Raw genomic sequence first — 20,316 nt, 5'->3', positions numbered from 1 at the left:
CAATGTGACTTTGCTTACACTTTTTCCACCTTAACCTACCTTGAATCTTGATTTGATGAGGCAGATTGAGCTGCATTATTTTCATCACGTGCTTGACCATCAAAACTGAAGGCAAAGGGATTTGTACCATAGAGATTGAGATCATCACAAAGGCTTTGTTCAGAATTACTTCTTTCAACAGGAGCTGGAGGTGGGAGATCAGGAGCTGGAGGAGGGAGATTAGGAGTAGGTGCAGGAGTAGGAGCAGAAGGTGCAGGTGCAGATGACGTAAACTTTAGGTTTCCTGTAGCAACACTTTCTGTTCATAGATACAATTGGAACTTAGATTAGATGATTTTCAAAGAACCAATAAATGTTTGATGCTGGAAGTAACAAATTAAGATATGCAAGTGAGGGAACTTCACGAAGTGATTCCAATTGGTAAAACAGAGGAAATGGCTTTTTGCCAAACTTTACTACTCTTAGGTGATTCTATTGAATGTAACAGAAAAGGATAATTACTTAACAACAATAACTTAGCTAGTTCTTAGCATATTTTATATAGAGTCCAAATGGCTTACTGCAATTAGCTTCTCCTATACTTTTTTTTCCGTTAGTATCATACATAAAGATTCATTCCAACCATTACCACTGTCTCTTTTAGCATCTCTTAGTGCCTTGTAATTAGCTTTGAGCTCCTTCTCCTTCTCCTACACCTGCTTCTTTGTGAAATGAGCTACGGGAAACTTCTCATTAAACTTGCTGGTGATAATCCTCCAGCCCTCCAATATTCAACCATTTTGACCTTTATATTTAGGGTTATCTTTGTAGTTATGTAATATTTCAACAAGACCTTTCTCATAAGTGGAGTTCCAAGCAGCCCTATCAGCTTCTCCTGCCATGGCTGCATTTCCCCAAATATGTTAAGATGAAGTACAAAGAAACATAAGCAAGATCAAGGTGTTTTAAAAAATAAATTCAAGTACAAAGATAACAATTGCATTAAAAAAGTCACTGATTATAATAATATTTGTAGTAGAAAGTTCCAAAAATTACATAAGCAAATCATACAAAAACTAGAGGAGCCATACTCCTCTCAAAGATATTATTCTAAACTAATTATTATTATTATAAGAAGCCCACATTTGGTGTGCAATCTGATCTCTTAGAGTACTGCTATTGTTTGATTCCGCCCCACTTGGATAGTTGTTGTCCCCCTCCGGCACGTCAACATATTGATCTGTTGGGATATACTATGGTTGGTCATCCTACCACCCCTCTGACCATTTTTCCCTCTAATTATATTGTGAAATGCAACTGCTACAGCTACAATCTTGATTTGATTTTCTATGAGATGGAAAGTGCCTACCTTCAGAATCTGGAACCTCTTCTTTAGAACACCAATGGCCCTCTCTATATGGTTGCAAAGCAATGCATGGCAATGGTTGAACAGTTCTTTGTAGTTTGCATAACCACTTTGAGACGAACGACGCCTTTTAATCTCATTGAGATGGTACCGAACTCCTCAATATGGGCAATAAAGGATGATGTATTTGCATACCCACCATCTACAAGATAGAACTTTCCCTTTAGCACACTAAATCCTTTGCCAATAGCAGATCTAAGGACTCCTGCATTTGATGCTGACCTTGCCCATCCACATGAAATGAATGTGAAGTTAAAGTCAAAGTTGCAGACTAACATAACATTCTGTGATAGGGTTCCTTTCCTATTTTAGTAGGGAGGGGCCTTGTCTTCTGCGATGGTGATTGGTATATGAGTGCCATCGATTGCACCAATGCAATTCTGCACAGAAGGGAAGAAATTAAGGACTTGGCACGCAAGGAAAGAAAAGATTGGGGAAAGGATTATGCCTACCTAAAAGAACGGCATAAAACAAGGATCTATCGCGATTCTGATATGAGTTTGGAATAAACTTGGAAGTCTCACAAATTCAAGGCATAAATTATTTCAAAAACTTCTGTTATTTTCCGATGGATCATCTCGCCGCTATGTTGAAAAGCTTTTTGTAGCCTTTGGTTGCTAGCATTGTGTGAGAGCATAAACATGAACATCCCAAGATGCTTCTCAACAACAACACCTCGTGTGTTACGGAGCAAATTCTCTCTTCTAAGAAAGTTCGCTGTGACTTTAAATATTTCAGTTTTCATTCGGAACTCAACTTTACACCAGCTCGGGCGCCCTTCAAGGATTTCCTTAACCTTTTTTTACCAGAAAGAGAAGATGTGTGCATAGGAATTTTCTCTTCTTGTAGGTACGAAATTATGGCAGGAACAATTATAAAGAACAATTTATTGTCCTCTTCCTCCTCCTCCAACAAGAACTACCTAACTTGCTTTCCCAAGATCTCATTATCTAGTGTATGTATACATAAATTATATTCTTAATTAGCACAATGATCCAAGCATTTATTATATACTTGGTACTAAAAAACTAAAACCAACAATTGAAAATGCCTATTCAGTCATGAACAAGGATTGCACAAAGCTAGCTACGTTCCTCCCTCTAAACAGTTTTGAACAGATCCAGTCGAGAATCACCTTCATTAAAAATCAACAGTTTCTAACCTGTACTACTACTCTGCTCATTAGAGGTTAACTGTACTACTACTCTATATTGATCGTTCCTGCATCTAGTGTTCATACTTTCTTAGTTTTAAAGGCTGCAAAAATCAACAGAGATGCATTCGATTATGACCAAAGAACTCAAAACAAGGCTTATATGCATCTACTTAACTTGGAGACTCAGATTGCCAAAGTGAAAAATGTAACAAGGTTCCAAGCATTAACTGATGGTTCCAAAATTGATTTGCTCTTTACACAAAACACCACTTCTATCTGTGGCTATCAGATATAACTAATGCATGGATGGTGACAACGCGCAACAGTTTACAATTACCAAGAAAATATAAGATGGTCGCTTTGATGCTAGACATTAGATTGAGTAACATTCTAATACTAAACAAGCATAACTATTAGCAGCTTGACAAACAAGAGAATCGCAGGATCGGAGAAGCAAACTTACCTTGGGGATCTTGATGACCCGCCGACCACCGGTGAAGTGGTAGAACCGGACAAGATCCTCAACTCAAGGCCCACGCCCAGGACCAACTACGTCAAATCATCATTCGCTCGTGTCTACAACTTCCAAAGTTCATAGTGAACGCGGGAGCAGGGAGGAGATAGCGGCGGCGCAGTAGCCCCAAGATCTACAGGAGGATTTCCATAGCTGAGATAGGGAGGAAACAGCGATGGCCCGGTAGCCCGGTGAGCGCAAACCCTAGCGGAGAGCAGGGAGACACGAGAAGATGAGGACCAACCTGCGCAGGAGATCGGGTGGCTGCGGAGGAGATCAAGTGGCGGCGGAGGAGATCAGGCAGCAACGTCGAGGAGATCAGGTGGCGGCAGCGGTGGCGGTCTCTCGCGTGGGGAGAAGTCGCGAGACAACGGGGATGGAGAGGAACGCTTCCCGACCTGTGGACGTCAGGAGTCTTTCCGCGTGGAAGCTGGGCTCATTCGGGCTGAAAGACGTGGCCCAGCAGGCTACCAAATGCGCAAGTTGGACGCTGCGTGGAAGAATCCCGCGTGGGTTGCGGGCGCGCGGAAACGGCCAGGTTCCCTGCGGGGAAGTGGACTGCCAAAGGAGCCCTAAATGAATGCAGATTGAGGTGTTTCTCCCACCGAATCAACGCTGTGATGGAACATTGGAATTCTATAATTTACAATATAATATTGCTATTGTCAGTGTCAAGAAACATTTCAATGCCACTCGACCTGCAGACATTTTCGATAAAGGAATGTTAGTGTCACCTAAAAAGGTAGTGGCTATAGGGCATGACACTATACATGGACTATTGATGGCCACAATTGGTAAAGTGAAAAGTAGTAACGAGGATTGCAAACTTAATTGCAAAGAGCTTCGATCAGTGTTCCACTTGTAACATCACGAAGGTAGCATGTTGAAATTTTCATACTGTTTCTTTACATGGTAGCCTGTATTAAATAATTGCATTAGAATCCGAGCTCACTCTTTAATTGCAATTCTCCCACTGAATCAGGAATTACAAGTTTAACAGTAACATTTGTCTTTTTGGTACTAGGCTGAGATCGGTGGCCCTCTTATTGGTTTTGATGGGAGTTTTGTTGGCATGAACTTTTATGATGGAAGCGATGTAACTCCTTTCCTTCCAAGGAATGTGATCCTTAATCTTTTAAGAGTAGTTGATTCCAGATTACCATCAGAAAGGTACTTTTTTTTTCTGTTATCTCAGTTGTAACTGGGTAAGCATAATAGTCTGAACTTACAATGGAAAAATATGTTGGACGACAGCGGAGAGTATCCTATGCACATATTTGATTGTTTCATGGTGGGGGAGAAATACAGGTAATATTTGTTCTGTTTTCTCGTTGCCACTTGTTTCGTGACTTGAACTATTTTATTCAACAATCAACCTACATCATTGGAGAAAAAAATATGTTTTGGATGACAGGTGGCCAGTGCCCGGACCATATTGGTATCATGGTGAACTTGACGTGGATAGGTACGATGTCCCTGAGCTTATTGGAAGGACTCTCAATTAGGCGGCCGTGCTATCAGCACATGGAAATAAATTAGCTTCATGGTGCACCATGTGGATAGGTACGATGAAGACTATCAATCGGATGACAAGCCATTAGCAGATCTTGTTCTGCTCATCTTGTAGTATTTAAGTAATCAGTAGCGCTATCATTGCCCTTCTGTCTAAAATGTTTGTAACTTTGCTCAAATATTTGACTTGAACAAAATGCGCTTAGGTTTTGCCATGTTTATTTCATTTGCAATTATGGATAATGCGTATGCTATTATAAAAGATCCAGATTTTGTATTTGTCACTGAAAAACTTGTGGCATCTTCTATGACATGGATCAAATTTCTTTGGACCCTAGTGCCTGCCGAAAATCAATTTTTGGGACCAACCACCATTCATCTTATCTCCTGATTTCACCGTCCTTGTACACCTGCTCGCCATGGCAGCCTGCAACTCCGATGAACTCTTCGGCTGGGTCGGAGACGCTGGACGGTCAGAGTCGGGAGCAGCGCCGGCCGGTGCACGTGGACTCTGCTATGGAGGAGTGTAGGACCATAACAAAAAGGGAAAGTGAAAAGGGTAGGTGCCATGGAGGACCAAACTATAAAAGACTTATCGGGATTCAACCGTGGAAGGACCTTCACATGGGCGATCGTAAATTAGCAAACTCCATGTTGATATTGCGGTGGGCATTCAAAGTTGAGTGCAAATGCAATCGTGGTCTCGAAACAAGTAGAATCGTCGCTGCACAGTAGAATCGTGAGGTTATTGTCGAATACTTACTGTTCAGACTAGCATACGCCTTGTTTCGACATGGCAAATTTGCCTCCAACATGGTAAAAACCACATGATGTAAGCTCAGCTTTAGAACGAAATCGAACGATCTTTACATATAGTCCAATGACGATGCCGGATGCCTGTCTCTAGAGTTGGAACTAAACTGAAACAGTCCAAGGGGCTTTTCTCAAGAAATGTTTGAAACAGTCCATGAAATTATTACGCAATAATGCTCATGTCACTGCTGACAGCAAATCCAATCACCCTATATGAAGCTTAAGTCATCGATGACGTGTGATGTAAATGTGATGTAAAGAAAACCGACAAGCTAAGTGACGGGCCGACGGCTTCCGAACCCCGGTAGTGCGTCCTGTGATCGTGTCGTTTTCTCCAACCGCACCTGCCGCAGATCCAAGCAGAGCTCCATTTTTCGCCGATTTCAGTAGAAACACTTGGCCACTTGAGCTTTGCTTCAGCACCTGATTATGTCGCGGAAGCTCCAGGCTGCTGGACGCCTATAAACAGACCCTTCACTCATGTTCTTCTCAGGAACACCTCGCACTGCACTTCGGATAACACATTATCACACATTGAGATAGCCATGGGGAGCTCCGACAACGAAAGAAGCATCCACGTCCTTCTCGTCCCATTCCCGGTCCAGGGCCACATCAACCCGCTACTCCAGTTCGGCAAGCGCCTCGCGAGCCACAGCGGCGTCCGGTGCACCCTCGCCGCGACCCGTTTCGTCGTCAACTCCACCAAACCAACCCCGAGCTCGGTGCACGTCGCCGTCTTCTCGGACGGCTGCGACGGTGTCGGCCCCGGCGAGCTAGGAGGGGTGGGCGCCCCCTACTTCGAGCGGCTCGAGTCGGCCGGGTCCGAGACGCTGGACGCGCTCCTCCAGTCGGAGTCGGAGCAGGGCCGGCCGGTGCACGTGGTGGTGTACGACGCGTTCCTGCCGTGGGCGCTGGGTGTGGCGAGGCGGCGCGGCGCGGCGAGCGCGGCGTTCCTCACGCAGACGTGCGCCGTGGACATCCTGTACGCGCACGCGTGGGCCGGGCGGCTGCCGCCGCCACCGCTACTGCGGCCGGAGGAGATACGGGGCCTGGATGGGCTGTCGTGCGAGCTCGAGATGAGCGACATGCCGACGTTCCTGACGGACACGAGCTATCACCCGTCTTTCAGGGAGTTGCTGGTGAACCAGTTCATGGGGTTGGACACTGCCGACCATGTGCTCGTCAACTCATTCTACGATTTGGAGCCGCAGGTGAGTAAGCCCAAATGCGTGACTGTAAACGAGACATGGCTGCAACTATAATCATGCTGCCCTATGTTCTGACACACTGGCTTAAGTCGTTCTTTCCTGCCTGAATCCACAGGAAGCGGACTACTTGGCATCTACGTGGAGAGCCAAGATGGTGGGCCCAACCATTCCGTCGGCATTCCTCGACAACCGCCTTCCAGACGACGTGTCCTACGGCATCCACCTGCCCACACCAATGACAATGGAAAGCAAGGCATGGCTCGACGCCCAGAAGGTGCAGTCTGTTCTGTACGTCTCCTTTGGTAGCATGGCCTCTCTGGATCCTGACCAGATGAGCGAGATAGCCGAGGGCCTCTACAACAGTGGCAGGCCATTCTTGTGGGTCGTTCGGGCAACGGAGACTGCCAAGCTACCCAAGGATTTTGCCGACAAAACTAAGGTAAGGGGGTTCATAGTGCCATGGTGTCTACAGTTGGAGGTTCTAGCACATCCATCTGTCGGCTGTTTCATGACACATTGTGGTTGGAACTCGACGGTGGAAGCGCTTAGCGCCGGTGTGCCCATGGTGGCGATGCCGAACTGGTCGGACCAGACAACAAACGCCAAGTACATCCAAGATGTGTGGCGTGTTGGCGTGCGGGTGCGGCCAGATGCCAAAGGAGTGGTGAGGAGCGAGGAGGTGGAGCGGTGTGTGCGGGAGGTCATGGAAGGGGAATTGTGCAAGGAGTTCAGGATGAAGGCTTTAGACTGGAGTGACAAGGCTAAGAAGTCCATGAGCGAAGGCGGAACCTCGGACACCAACATTTCGGATTTCCTATCAAGTGTTGCTCATGTGACTCATGCCGACTGATTCGTGATAGCCCGAAGCGCATTTATAAGTTACTTGTATTATTTTCCTTCTTGATAGAGAAATGTAGCTCTCTTGCGTATTTTATAAGTAGGAAAAAGTTGGACACTCCTAATAATGGTCGATACGTAGATCCTTTGGGTTTGAGGGGGCGTTTAATTGCACCCAAGATTTATAGATGAACAACATAATTTGTTGGCGTGTGCAATATACCATAAGCGCTCAGGTGAGGAACACATGTTGAGTAACTCTGGAAGGTTATCGGAAATGCTATATATTTTCCAATATACAATTTGCTTTTTCCTCAAATTCTATGGTATATATATTAAAGAAAAAAATCCAAATTACTACCCTCAAGTATATCAAAAGTTTGGATAACCCTCTAAACTATTTTTTGGTTCATTTACCCCTAAACGATCCTATTTGGTTGAATTTATCCGTAACACAATTTTTTTCTATACACAAGTTGGATTTTAATTAAAGATTTTGTAGGGTGGTAGTGGATATTAGAATCTATATTAAAAAATATATTATTAATTTTTCATCATTATTTTTCATATATATATATATATATGTGTGTGTGTATATATATCTCCCGGACATATTTATTATTAAATATCCTGCCTAACAAAATAATGATAAAAAATTCATGATATATTTTTCTGATATCTTCGATCATCTTGCAAAATTTTAACCTAAGGTTCCACTTGTACATGAAGAAATAAAAAAATATAAATAATCGAACCAAATGGCATAATTTTAGGGGTAAACTGAATAAAAAACTTTAAGGGTTATCTATTTTAGCTATACCTAAGGGGAGTAATATGGATCTTTTTCTATACCAAATTAATATGGTGGAACCATCCAATTTAAACCGCATCAAGTGCTCATAATCACCACAACAACAGTGATTATAATGAATACACGCAAAACAGTGTAAATCCAGCAATCTGTTGGTTGTCCTCGTGGCAAACCCAATCATCCACGTAACCACACTACAGCTGTCATCTTTACCGTACATTAAGGATCGCTTCTTGTGGAGGTTATGACCCCCCGAGTACCGATCGGATGGGCTTGAACGCCTGCCAAGGGGTAGCATGGCTCACCCGAATTGTAGGCGGAGATGTGCAGAGCAAGATGAAGTGTCGGCACGAAAAAGATAGGGATAAAGATATGATCGGTTTAAATATGTAAAGAGATAATTTGTACTAGGATTGGGTTTGATTCCTTGCAATCGACTAGAATTTGATCCGGATCAAATCTGTAACCCTGCCCCGGCTATGCAAGGCGGGCGGGGATCCCTCAAAAACCCAAATCATATTCGATACGCTATACATTGAGAATACAAACCCTGAGCACATGATGTAGGGTCTTACACCTATTTGGTGGTCCGAACCTTGTTAATTTTCGGTGTCCATGTGTTCATCCATCTAGCTCCAAGCACGACGATCCCATCCAAACAATCTACCACCTTGGGTAGCCCCGTGGTGAACTGTCGGATTGTCCCCCGACAGTTGGCAGTCAGGTAGGGATTCACTATCTAAGCCAATGTCAGTTTGGAGGATAACATTCTTTCTAAACTTGAAATAGATTAAAACGAATGTCCTTAACCCTACTTGCACAATCAGACAACATATACACTCAAGCTACCCAGAAAAATAAGTCTAATAACTATTCTGAAAAGAAGGGAAAAATGGGACAAGAACAAAGTTATATGCACAGGAAGCTTTGGTCACTGAGTTTCAGCATGTAGCTATAACTAATAATACTTTTTAGTTAAAATAAAAATATAGGAAAAACAGAGGCTACAAACATGTATTAGTTTAAGGAGTTATCAAACACAGCACTCGAGTGTAGAGAATCCTTCCAACACCTGAATTTTTTTTTGTCCGTCAGATCTAAAATCAACCACCGTGATCGGTCCATCCTCCACCTTATCTTCTCCCACCAACCTCCCTCCACCTTATCTCCTTCTTTACCGAGCTGCCGGCGCCCGCCATCTCCACCCCGCTACCTCGCCGGCACCATCCCCGATGCCAGTGAGTCCCACCCTCCCTCTCTCCCTCCACCCCCTGCCATTCGTTCCCATTGTCAGAGGTCACCTGAGCCGCGCCCGCCTCCTCCGCTGCCCTACTTGTCTCCAGCGGCGCCGCCGGATCCTCTGCCGCCGTCTCGACCGCTCGCACCATAATTCGTCGCCAGTGCTCACCCCCGCCACCACCACCGCCCAACCGGGGGTCCGCCACCACCCGGCTCCGGCAGCACCTCGCCGCCTCCGCTCATCCGCCATCTCGAATGCCACCACCACCGGCCGGCGAGCCACCCGGAGCACCTTCTACACCCAGAGGCCACAGGTAACCGCCACCCCCGAACCCACCCCCGAACCCTAACTCGCCAGAGCTCAAGAAGAAGGTGCCGCTGGAGCTCAAGAAGGTGTTGTGGCATGGAATGATTGGGCAGCAAAATTCGAGTGTGGGGAGGAGTAGAAATACTGAGTGTAGTATAGCTTTCCCTAGTTTAATTAGGTATCATGAACATATCTTACCATCAGTTCAAATATTAAAAAATAGGTGGCCACTTGGGCTTTGCTAGCTTCAGCATCTGATTATGACGCAGAAGCTCCAAGACGCCTATATATAGCGACCTTCACTCACGCTATTCTTAAGAACATCGCCACGGCAGTTCACATAACACATTATCACACATTCAGATAGCAATGGCGAGCTCCGACCAAAGAAGCATCCACGTCCTTCTCGTCCCATTCCCGGTCCGCCAGGGCCACATCAACCCGCTGCTCCAGTACGGCAAGCGGCTCGCGAGCCACAGCGGCGTCCGGTGCACCCTCGCGGCAACCCGTTTCGTCGTCAACTCCACCAAGCCGACCCCCAGCTCGGTGCACGTCGCCGTTTTCTCCGACGGCTGCGACGGCGGTGGCCCCGACGAGCTAGGAGGAGTAGGCGCCCACTACTTCGAGCAGCTTGAGTCGGCGGGGTCCAAGACGCTGGACGAGCTCCTCCGGTCGGAGTCGGAGCTGGGCCGGCCGGTCCACGTGGTGGTGTACGACGCGGTCATGCCGTGGGCGCTGGGCGTGGCGAGGCAGCGCGGCGCGGCGGGCGCGGCGGTTCCTCACGCAGACGTGCGCCGTGGACATCCTGTACGTGCACACGCGTGGGCCGGGCGGCTGCCGCCGCCACCGCTACTGCAGCCGGAGGTGATACGGGGCCTGGACCGGCTGTCGTGCCAGCTCGAGATGAGCGACATGCCGACGTTCCTGGCCGATACGAGCTATCACCCATCTTTTCGGAAGTTGCTGGTGAACCAGCTCTTGGGGTTGGACACTGCCGACCACGTGCTCGTCAACTCATTCTACGACTTGGAGCCGCAGGTGAGCAGTGAGCCCAAATGTGTCACTCCATACGAGACATGCATGGCTGCATGATGCATGCTGCCATATGTTCTTAACTTCTGATTGACATTGAATCGTACGTTTCTTTCCTGCCTGAATCCACAGGAAGCGGACTACTTGGCATCTACGTGGAGAGACAAGATGGTGGGCCCAACCATTCCGTCGGCATTCCTCGACAACCGCCTTCCAGACGACGTGTCCTACGGCATCCACCTGCACACACCAATGATAATGGAAAGCAAAGCATGGCTCGACGCCCAGAAGGTGCAGTCTGTTCTGTACGTCTCCTTTGGTAGCATGGCCTCTCTGGATCCTGACCAGATGAGCGAGATAGCAGAAGGCCTCTACAACAGTGGCAAACAAGCCATTCTTGTGGGTCGTCCGGGCAATGGAGACTGCCAAGCTACCCATGGTGTCCACAGTTGGAGGTTCTAGCACATCCATCTGTCGGCTGTTTCATGAAACATTGTGGTTGGAACTCGCCGGTGGAAGCGCTTAGCGCCGGTGTGCCCATGGTGGCGATGCCGAACTGGTCGGACCAGACAACAAACGCCAAGTACATCCAAGATGTGTGGCGTGTCGGTGTGCGGGTTTGGCCAGATGCCAAAGGAGTGGTGAGGAGTGAGGAGGTGGAGCAGCGCGCGTGCGGCAGTAGAGAGAAAATGTTTTCTTGCTAAAGTTGGAGACGTAAAGCACGAGAGTGGCGTTGGTGCATGGCGGCTGAAAAATTCTGTTATGGAAACATGGCTCTGAACAACGTAACACCCGAGTGTAGTTTTAGCTTTCCTGTAAGTATTTTTTTTCCTGTAAATTCAGTGTTTGAAGTTTCTAAAATCATCAGCTTTTAAAGCGAAACGTTCATACGTACGGCTAACATATATTGTGCGATTTTAGCACTACATATATGTATATATGTGATACGTCCATGCAAATGCAATATATCCTCCAAAGCATTGGATGGATTTTTTTAATGCAACATTGGGCGAATTCGTTTCACAAATGTTATAGACATGCTGCCCGGCCGCTGAAGATAAATACATGTAGCTATGAATTCTTTCCACTACCCATCAGTTGGCAGCAGCCGAATTGAATCTGATTGAATGCAAAGGTGGCGTGTGCGTACGTACGAGCTAGCTGATCACGCGTGCCTCTAGGGCTCCGCGTCGCCTACCACCTTGCCGAAAACGGCAACCCTAATCACTCCTCAGCTCTTTACTAGCGCCCTCCCCTACCTCTCCTCGGCTCCTCTCCCCATTGCCCCTTCCACTTTTCGTTCGCTTCGTTCCGTGTTGTCTCCATCTCTAGCTAGAAGCTCTGGCCGTGGTAGTAGGGAGATCGAGAGAGGCAGCAGCTGTAAGGGTAGAAGATTATTGTTGAGCCGTAGTCGTAGCCAGCTAAGGTGCCTTCGGACGAAGCTGCCGGCGCCATGGGGAGGGACGGGAGAACAAGATCTACGGGCAGGTGACGGCGCGGCCTTCAGCAAGCGCCGCAACAGCCTGCTTCTCAAGAAGGCGTACGATCTGTCTGTGCTCGCGCTCATCATCATCATCTTCTCCAACGGGCAGCCGCCGCGAGCTCTGCGAGTTCTGCATCGGCCAGAGGTATACGGCTACACGCACGCGTGCACGCAGCACATACTTGTGCTCGAGCTAGTAGTAGCACTGGCAGGATCTTTGGTCGAGATCTTAACAGATCTAGCGTCGGGGAAACCTGGGGTGGCGGTGAGACATAGCTTTCGCATATTTTTTTTAGCTTGTTTAGAGCCCATTTTGCTGGGATTTAGAGCCCGCAAGAAATTCACTTGATCTGGTGATGCGTGATGCGTTTATGATGGTCCCACAGTAGAAATGTAGAATGCTTGTGGATGTCTAGCATGATTTTGGATTGGTCGATGGGTGGCTTGTTGGGGCGTTGGAATCCTTGTAGATCTAGTGAATTTCTTGCGGGGTTATGGTTTTGCAGTTTTGTTGCTTTATAGTCTGTATTATATTTTGAACCTCAAAAGAGCGTTAATTAGGTCATCAGTTTCTGCCTTATTATTAGAATGATCCAACAAAGAATCAAAATGGAACCAACTAGCTAGCATTGATTATCTAATTAAGATCAAGTATGTCATTGCACAAACGAAGTTCTGTTGGCACCCAATTTTTAGATAAAATTTTGCTAACCTTTTCTGTTATTGACTCCAAAATGCGCGAATAAGAAAATGACTAAAGAATGAATACCTTTTATACTTTTGCAGACAGAAAGTTGCACATCTGTTTATTTGAATTAGCTCTTTCTTTTTATTTTTGCCGGGTTAACTGAATCAATTTCTGTTGACTACTTTCTTCGGTTCTAACATTATCAAATGATACTAGTAGTGGTACTCTTCCATTCGAAACGTTTGTATTGATATTTGATAAATTAGCTTCAGGAGTAATCATTTGGGTTTTGTTGATTTGAATCATATCTTTGTTTTGTTGTAGGGAACATCTAATACTATTGTAGCCACTCCCGAATCATTTTACTTTTGCAGATCGAAAGTATGCACATCTCTGTTATTGACTCCAAAATGTACATTTCTGTTTATATGAATTAGTTCTTTTTTCTTTTTATTTTTGCGGGGTAACTGAATCAGTTTCTGATGAGTACTCTTCCGTTCAAACCTTGTCAAATGATACTAGTAGTAGTACTCTTCCATTTGAAACATTTGTACTGATATTTTGATAAATTAGCTTAATGAGTAATCATTTGGGTGTTATTGATTTTAATCATGTCTTTATTTTGTTGTAATGAACATATAATATTATTGTAGCCACTTCCGAATCATATTACCCTGCATAGTATGTGTCTGTGTCGTTTAATTCTTTTTCTGTTCACATGCACGTATGAGTTAAATCCTTGAGATAATGATGCAAAGGCAAGCAAGTTTACTTTCAGTTGTTGTCAAATATGAAAAAGGCGTGGATCCTGTCTTGTTTAATTAGCTATTTAGAGCAACTTCAAAAGACTGCTAATTTTATCCCCAATACCTCCTTTAGGAAAAAAAAGAGAAAAAAAGAACTCCAACAGTCCACCTAAAACTCACCGAAATATTAGCAACACGAAAAAACACCGTCCGCCCCGCATATATTCGCGTCGGCCGGTCTTCCCCAATCCGCCTCCCTCCCCTTCCCCGCGCGCGTTTTTTCCCGTCGTGCTGTGCCCGGACTATGGCGACTCCGTTGAGCGGGCGGCACCGGGGCAGGCTGACATCTTGGACGCGCACGCGCGGTTGGGCAGCTGCTACCCGGCGAGGAAGCGCAAGCCGCAGTGCCCCGTGCCACGGTGCAAGGAGGCGCTCACCTTCTGCAACGCGATGCCACGATGCAGTGCAAGAGGTGCGGCCTCAAGGTGTGCCTCAAGCATCGGTTCCCGACGGACCACAGATGCGCGGCGGCGAGAGTGGCGGCTGCGAGGAGGGCAGCCGATGGGAAGTGCGGGCACAACGCACGAAAGAAGGATGGCGGCTGATGGCCGCTAGTGGTGTCCATCCGGAGCTTCAAGATCTGTTGAGCTTCAAGATCTGCTGAGGTTTGATGTAGTTGTAGCTTCAAGATCCGGCGGGGCGAGCAGCGGGGCGGTAGCGCTGGCGGCGGGTGGCGGCGATGCGCGCCTTGCGCACTACGGCGGGCGCCTGCACTACGTGGCCAGCGACGGCGCGTAGCTCAAGGTCTGAGTGCTCGACGACGATGACGGTCCCTCACCTGCTGCGCTCCGGTGGCGCCTGAAGCACGCGGTCAATTTTTCAGACAGATTTTAGCCTTACACCACTGTTCAATTTTTCTTTCTTTCTTCTGCATAAGTTCTTAATTTCTCAGTTCAACTTTAGAAACTTCCCATTCTTACAGTTGCATAATACTCACCTCATATTTGTATTCACTTCAGGTTCGAGGAGATAGAGTAGAAGCACAAAGCTCCAGAATGCTCATGGAGCTTGTATTCAGGCAGTGCGACAAAGACACACTGAGGATAGCTATGGTGAAGTATGAAGAGACTTTCGGACAAGTAAAGGCTTCGACCTCTACAGCATTCCAATTTTAGTGTTTGGAGAGTTGGAGGAACATTCTTTCTAGCAACAGAAATTCTTGAATTAGTATAAAAACACTGCAGTGGTGAATGGGTGTTTACAGGGACTCAGCTACTGAACTATTCCTGCTCCCATATTACATGTTGTAGTGCTCATAATTCTTGAAGATTGTCGGTAATTATAGTGCTATAAGAGTTTGGATTCTGGATTCTGCGTACCTTGAACTTCACTAATATCAACTGGGCTATACTGCTAACAGATAATCCAAGTACAAACGCTGTTCTGCATTTTGTTTTCTTTTCTATGTAGATCCCTTGAAAGCTCAAACAACACTACTCAAAACAGAAGGGGTCGAGGAGGTTCGGTGCATGGCGCTGCACCCGGAGAAGGACTCCGGACGCCCAGTGTCATGGGTCGAAAGGTGGGGCAAGCCAAGTATATTGGCTAAATTATGATGATGTGGTCTTTTTTAAAATTATTGGAAGATAGTTTTTAGCGTTCTGCTGTGGCCTACTATGTTTTTGGGAAAAAAAAATTTAGCATAGCTCCCAATACCTCGTTTTGGGGAAGAATTTTTTAGGGAACTCTTGGAGTTGCTCTAGTCTGGTAATATAACAATTGCATGCCAAGTCATATTTTATTTTCGTGCAGAATATGTATTATTGCATCCCTATTCCTCACTTCTGTAATTTGCTGGATCAGATCAAAAGCCACTTATTAGTGTACTTGTTTTCATGGTGATCATTATATTGAGCACCTCTTGTTTTTTTTCACTTAATGCAGAGCAGTCGCAGTGGCTACCTAAAACTGAAAGCTAGCTAGGGTGAAAAATCTGCAGCAACTCCAAGGCAAGTTTAGTTCTATATATTCTTGATTCTTTTGGTGATAAAGCGTGACCTCTATCAAACTGACTGCTATGCATAGTGGAGGAGAAGTTCGTGAAAAGTTCTATGACCTGGTTGTTTTAGAATGCATACCCAACATCGATTTAGAAAGGCCAAATTAGTTGTTCCAGAAGTCTATTAATTAGTTATAAAGAAGTGAAAAGAAGGGTAACTTAGTTGAAGTACAATAATTTGTCGAGCATATAGGACTTGTTATTGAAATTTTATTTTCAATTACAGAAATTTGCTCGTTGGCATCAAGAAGAGGAAAGGAGAAGCTGAAGCTTGAAGGCTTACTGCCGAGCGAAGCTGGGCTTACCGCCGGCAGTTCTTCATGTGGTACTGCTGGTACGTACTCATCCATCCCAAATTATAAGGCATTCCAAGAATCTTGGAGAGTTAAAGTATCTCAAGTTTGACTAAATTTATATGATAATATAATAATATTTATGATGTCATCTAAGTATCATTAGATTCTTCATCAATTATATTTGCATAGTATACCTATTTGATGTCATAAATCTTTATAATTTTCTCTATAATTTTGGTCAAACTTGAGATGCTTTGACTCTCCAAGATTCTTGGAATGACTTATAATTTGGGATGGAGGGAGTACATCTTTGTTCACACCTCATGCGCCGAGACTATTTTGGTTGGTTTACGACTTTTACGCAACCCATAGTCCCAGACACCCAGACCCACCGAGCTATAATGTTGTGGCCCAACTGAGAGGTATCTTAGATATATATAGCTTTGTTATTATTAATGTTGAAGCGATATTTTGTTCCTTCATCTGTAGGTGAGTTCACAGTAAACCGCTTGACACAAAAGGAGCACAAACAAGTGGTCGAATCAACAAAACCGTTCCTTGGAAGTGTAGTGAGGATCATCCGAAGAAGGATGTCATCGAAACCGGCACAGCCTTCCTCGTGTTTAGAGGTGAAAAGAGAAGCTTGTTTCTCACCTGTGACCACAAATTTATGAAAAGGAAAATGGGTGAGGTGATCAGGTTTCCTAATGGGGATATATAAGAGGGATTACCCAGTTGACAAGATCCGTTACCGAGACGGTGCACGTGATCTTCTATTGTTTTCAGTTAAGGGTGATGTGCCCGAAAACCCATGTGTGGAGTTCTCTACTGACAAAGTACATCAACATGACAAGGTCGCACTAGTTGGATACTTCACCCCAACCCTTCCCGACGAGAATGGAATATTGGTCCAGGCAATGGTCAAGGTGCCAGGACTTTACGCAGGAAGAATTAGGTAAGTCTATGCACATGAAAAATAGAAACCGTTTAGTGGTCATTTTATACTAGCTCCATGTATGGTTCTTGCATATATGAAAACACATTTGTTTCTTTTTTTGTAATGCACAGTGCTGACGCATTTAGAAGGGACACTGCTAGGGAATGCGTCATCAGTACCGGTTCGGAACCCCCTTTAATACCGGTTTCGCAACCGGTACTGGTAGTTCGGTACTAAAGGAGGAGCTTTTAGTACCGATTGAAATAACCAGTACTAAAAGGGTATTAAAAATAAAAAAAATAAAATCCACCCGCTGACCCTGGCCCACTCCCCGCCGCCGGCCTCCCGCCCGCCACTGCTCCCGGCCCGCCCGCCTACCGCCGCTCCCGCTGACCACCCACCATCGCTCCCGCCGTGGTGCCCGCAACTCCCGGCCCACTGCTCCCGCTGGCCCCTGCCCGCCGCCACTCCCACCGCGGCGCACCCACTCCCACCCCACCGCCACTCACGCCGGCCCCCGCCCACCCACCGCCACCTCACCTTGCCCCGCCGCTGCTCCTCACTGCCAGTGAGGGGCAAGCGGAGGGGGGAGGGAAAGGGAGACAGAGGAGGAGATAGAGAGAGAGCTAGAGGATGAGGAGAGATAGAGGACCGGATGAGGAGGAGATAAAGGAGCAGAGAAGGATGAGGGGAGCGGATGGATGGATAAGGGGGGAGCTCCACCCGGTACTAAAGTCACCCATTAGTACCGGGTGGAGGCTCCACCCGGTACTAATGTGCCCTAGGGCCTTCAGTACTGGGTGGAGCTCCCAATCGGTACTAAAGGGGCTCGCGGGGATCTATCCGTTAGGCCTGATACTAATACTTATATTAGTACCAGACCAAAGTACAACCGGTACTAAGCCCTCAGTTTTTCAATAGTGAGAGGACATCCAAGAGTACTATGAGAAGATCATCTATAACTTTGCTGTCGCCGGAGACGTAGGGTCTCCTTTGTTTAGAGATGGTAAAGTTATTGGAGTCCATCTAGCCAACTATGGTAGGTGGAAGGATGGTGTTTCTTGCAGGACAGTGTTGCAAGTGCTGAGAGAATGGCTCGGAGTTGGAGAAGTAAGTTAACATATTTACTTTTTTTCTCTAAGCGTAAGTACTGCAGTACATTCTTGAAAACTCATTTTTAGTATTGGAAAACGTGAAAAGATACATGCCAAAACGTGACCATTTATGAGCTTTAGGAAAATCTGTATATGCACAAATGTTTAATTTTTTTTGTATGTGAAATGTTAGAGGCGTTTTTTTAAGATGCCCAAATTTTGCTTCCTATTAACTCATACAGTATTATTTTTGCTTTTAGTTAAACTTTTCCTGTTTTCAAATTTTCAGGATGACCAGGCTACCATTGAGGAGTTGCTTCAAATGGTCTATGATAAAATCGAGCCCAATGTGCCTAATGGTATGTTAACCATCCATCAAATGTTCCTCCTATCTTTACTGTCTCTTTGCACCCAATATCTGATCATCCAAATTTTTTTCACAGTTGAGCTATCAACTGAACGGAAGAAGCAAAGAATGCAGTGAAACCAAACAAGAAAAGGGGTCAGATCAAAGAAAAGGAGACTTGATTGAATTGAAGGAGGCTTGTCATTCCGTCATAATAAACGAGCTAGCGGGAAGATGATTAGGGCGTATCACGACGTTTAATTTTTGGTAGACATGATGTTGAAACTTAAGTTACTGCTTTTGTTTTATCGCACTAAAACCTTTTATTGTCCTCTTTGTCTAAGTTGAAGTGTTAAGTTGCTTTATTTAGGGTCATGTGGTCGATTCCGTGAACTCTTGTGGTATCATGGTATTGGAAATGAGAAATTAAATTGGACCCTCGCCTCTAGCGTGAAAATCAACTCATATTAGAGATAATTGAGGAATAGACATGATGGAATGGCCTGTCCTCTATTTTCAATATGGTGTAGATCCAGGAGATCAAAAAAAAAATCCAACTGAGTAACTGACAAATCGAAAAGAATCAGTAAGATGGACGTGCGTGGCTTTGGATTCTTGTAGCATCTGACGGTGACGGAGCCCCACGCGCGACTCCACGTCCGCGGCCGCACTCGGAGAAATGATTGCGGGGACGGAAAAGCCAATGTATTTGGGTCAAGTAGTAGTGGGTCATGTGTCAGCGCTCAGCCCAAAAGCAAGCAGTAGCGGTGGATGCGGAGAGAGGAAAGTAAGGAGAGAGATAGAGAGGGGAAGAGGAAGGAGAGAGATAAATTGCTATTTTATTTTTTATGCGTAGCTTATAAATTTATGGGCACCTTTTGCTATAAGCTGCCTTATAGATCACTCCTAAAATGTGTCAGGTAGGTTGAGTGGAATATTTTAATTCCTATGGATTGCTTTTGGTTCACATTGTGGTTGTCCTGTTTGGTTCCTCCAGGAACTAAACTAAACTTTAGCCCCCTATTCACTAAACTAAACTTTAGTCCCTACCCGGTTTGGATCCATGGACTAAAGTCCATTAATGCAGATGAACAAAGACCAAAATACCCCAAATCCGGGGAGGAGCGGAGGGCACATCTACAGGCGGAATGGAAGGGGGTCGCCGGCGCCGATCTACTTCTTGGCCTTCCTCGCCGCGCCCTTCCTGTAGGAGAGAGTAGATTGGTTATAATAGATGGATTGTATTGCATTGAGACCTCAGCCGATATATATAGACTACAGAGACTTGGGGGGCAAGCTCCTCCGGATACATATTGCAGTCTACGATACATATATCTACAACTACCAAATATACTCTAACAGCCCCCGCAGTCACAGCGGGAGCACCGCAGACGGTGAGACCGGAGAAGAAGCTGAAGGCAAAAGCTGACGGACTGACATCCTCCCGTAGTGATAACGTCGGTGCGGTGCGGATGCTGCGACTGGAGAGAAAACTAGCGAGTAACTCATGCAGATGATAGCCCTTTGTGCCGATGTCGATGTAGTCGAGCATGAGGACGAGTAGCCGTGGTCGAGGATGCCATGCGTAGAGTAGCCGTGGTTGAGGATGCCGTGCGTAGAGTAGCCATGGTCGACATAGCCGTCGAGGTTGCTGAAGATGAGGGAGCCGCACATGAAACCGCGGGCGCACGAGGAGGCGCCGTGAGGATGGTGGCGCGTAGGGGAAGATGCCAAAGATGAAGATGGTGACGCGTCGAGGCAATCGTAGAGGGGGGGTCGATGCCAAAGTCGATGCAGTTAAGCCATCAGATGAGACATTCCCAGGTTTCCTAG

General features: G+C 46.0%; 1 protein-coding gene, 1 long non-coding RNA gene and 2 pseudogenes across 2 annotated transcripts; 3 read left to right on the top strand and 1 right to left on the bottom strand.

Annotated features, from left to right (window-relative positions):
• Nucleotides 1-1,232: 1,232 nt before the first annotated feature.
• LOC140221929 (uncharacterized) lies at nt 1,233-2,323 on the bottom strand (annotated as a pseudogene).
• Nucleotides 2,324-5,757: 3,434 nt separating this feature from the next.
• LOC117842898 (UDP-glucosyltransferase UGT13248) lies at nt 5,758-7,665 on the top strand. Its single transcript, XM_034723419.2, has 2 exons — nt 5,758-6,611; nt 6,724-7,665. Exons 1-2 carry the CDS (start codon nt 5,946-5,948, stop codon nt 7,456-7,458), a joined length of 1,401 nt encoding a protein of 466 aa, XP_034579310.1. The 5' UTR covers nt 5,758-5,945; the 3' UTR covers nt 7,459-7,665.
• A 2,506-nt stretch (nt 7,666-10,171) lies between these two features.
• On the top strand, nt 10,172-11,540 carry LOC117844347 (UDP-glucosyltransferase UGT13248-like; annotated as a pseudogene).
• A 466-nt stretch (nt 11,541-12,006) lies between these two features.
• On the top strand, nt 12,007-15,123 carry LOC117844346 (uncharacterized). Its single transcript, XR_011897502.1, has 2 exons — nt 12,007-12,462; nt 14,771-15,123. It is a non-coding gene; the product is annotated as an uncharacterized lncRNA (long non-coding RNA).
• Nucleotides 15,124-20,316: the final 5,193 nt, after the last annotated feature.

Source organism: Setaria viridis, chromosome 2, assembly GCF_005286985.2.
Source record: "Setaria viridis chromosome 2, Setaria_viridis_v4.0, whole genome shotgun sequence".
Classification (NCBI taxonomy): domain Eukaryota; kingdom Viridiplantae; phylum Streptophyta; class Magnoliopsida; order Poales; family Poaceae; genus Setaria; species Setaria viridis.
The sequence above is the reverse complement of the archived record's forward strand: the minus strand, read 5'-3'. Positions and strand labels throughout refer to the sequence as shown.

What these genes read in the sequence shown, in the direction of transcription:
- LOC117842898 (XM_034723419.2), top strand. Translation starts at nt 5,946, where the DNA reads ATGGGGAGCTCCGACAACGAAAGAAGCATCCACGTCCTTCTCGTCCCA. An exon ending in TCTACGATTTGGAGCCGCAG is followed by an intron (nt 6,612 to 6,723) that starts GTGAGTAAGCCC and finishes CTGAATCCACAG; the next exon opens with GAAGCGGACTACTTGGCATC.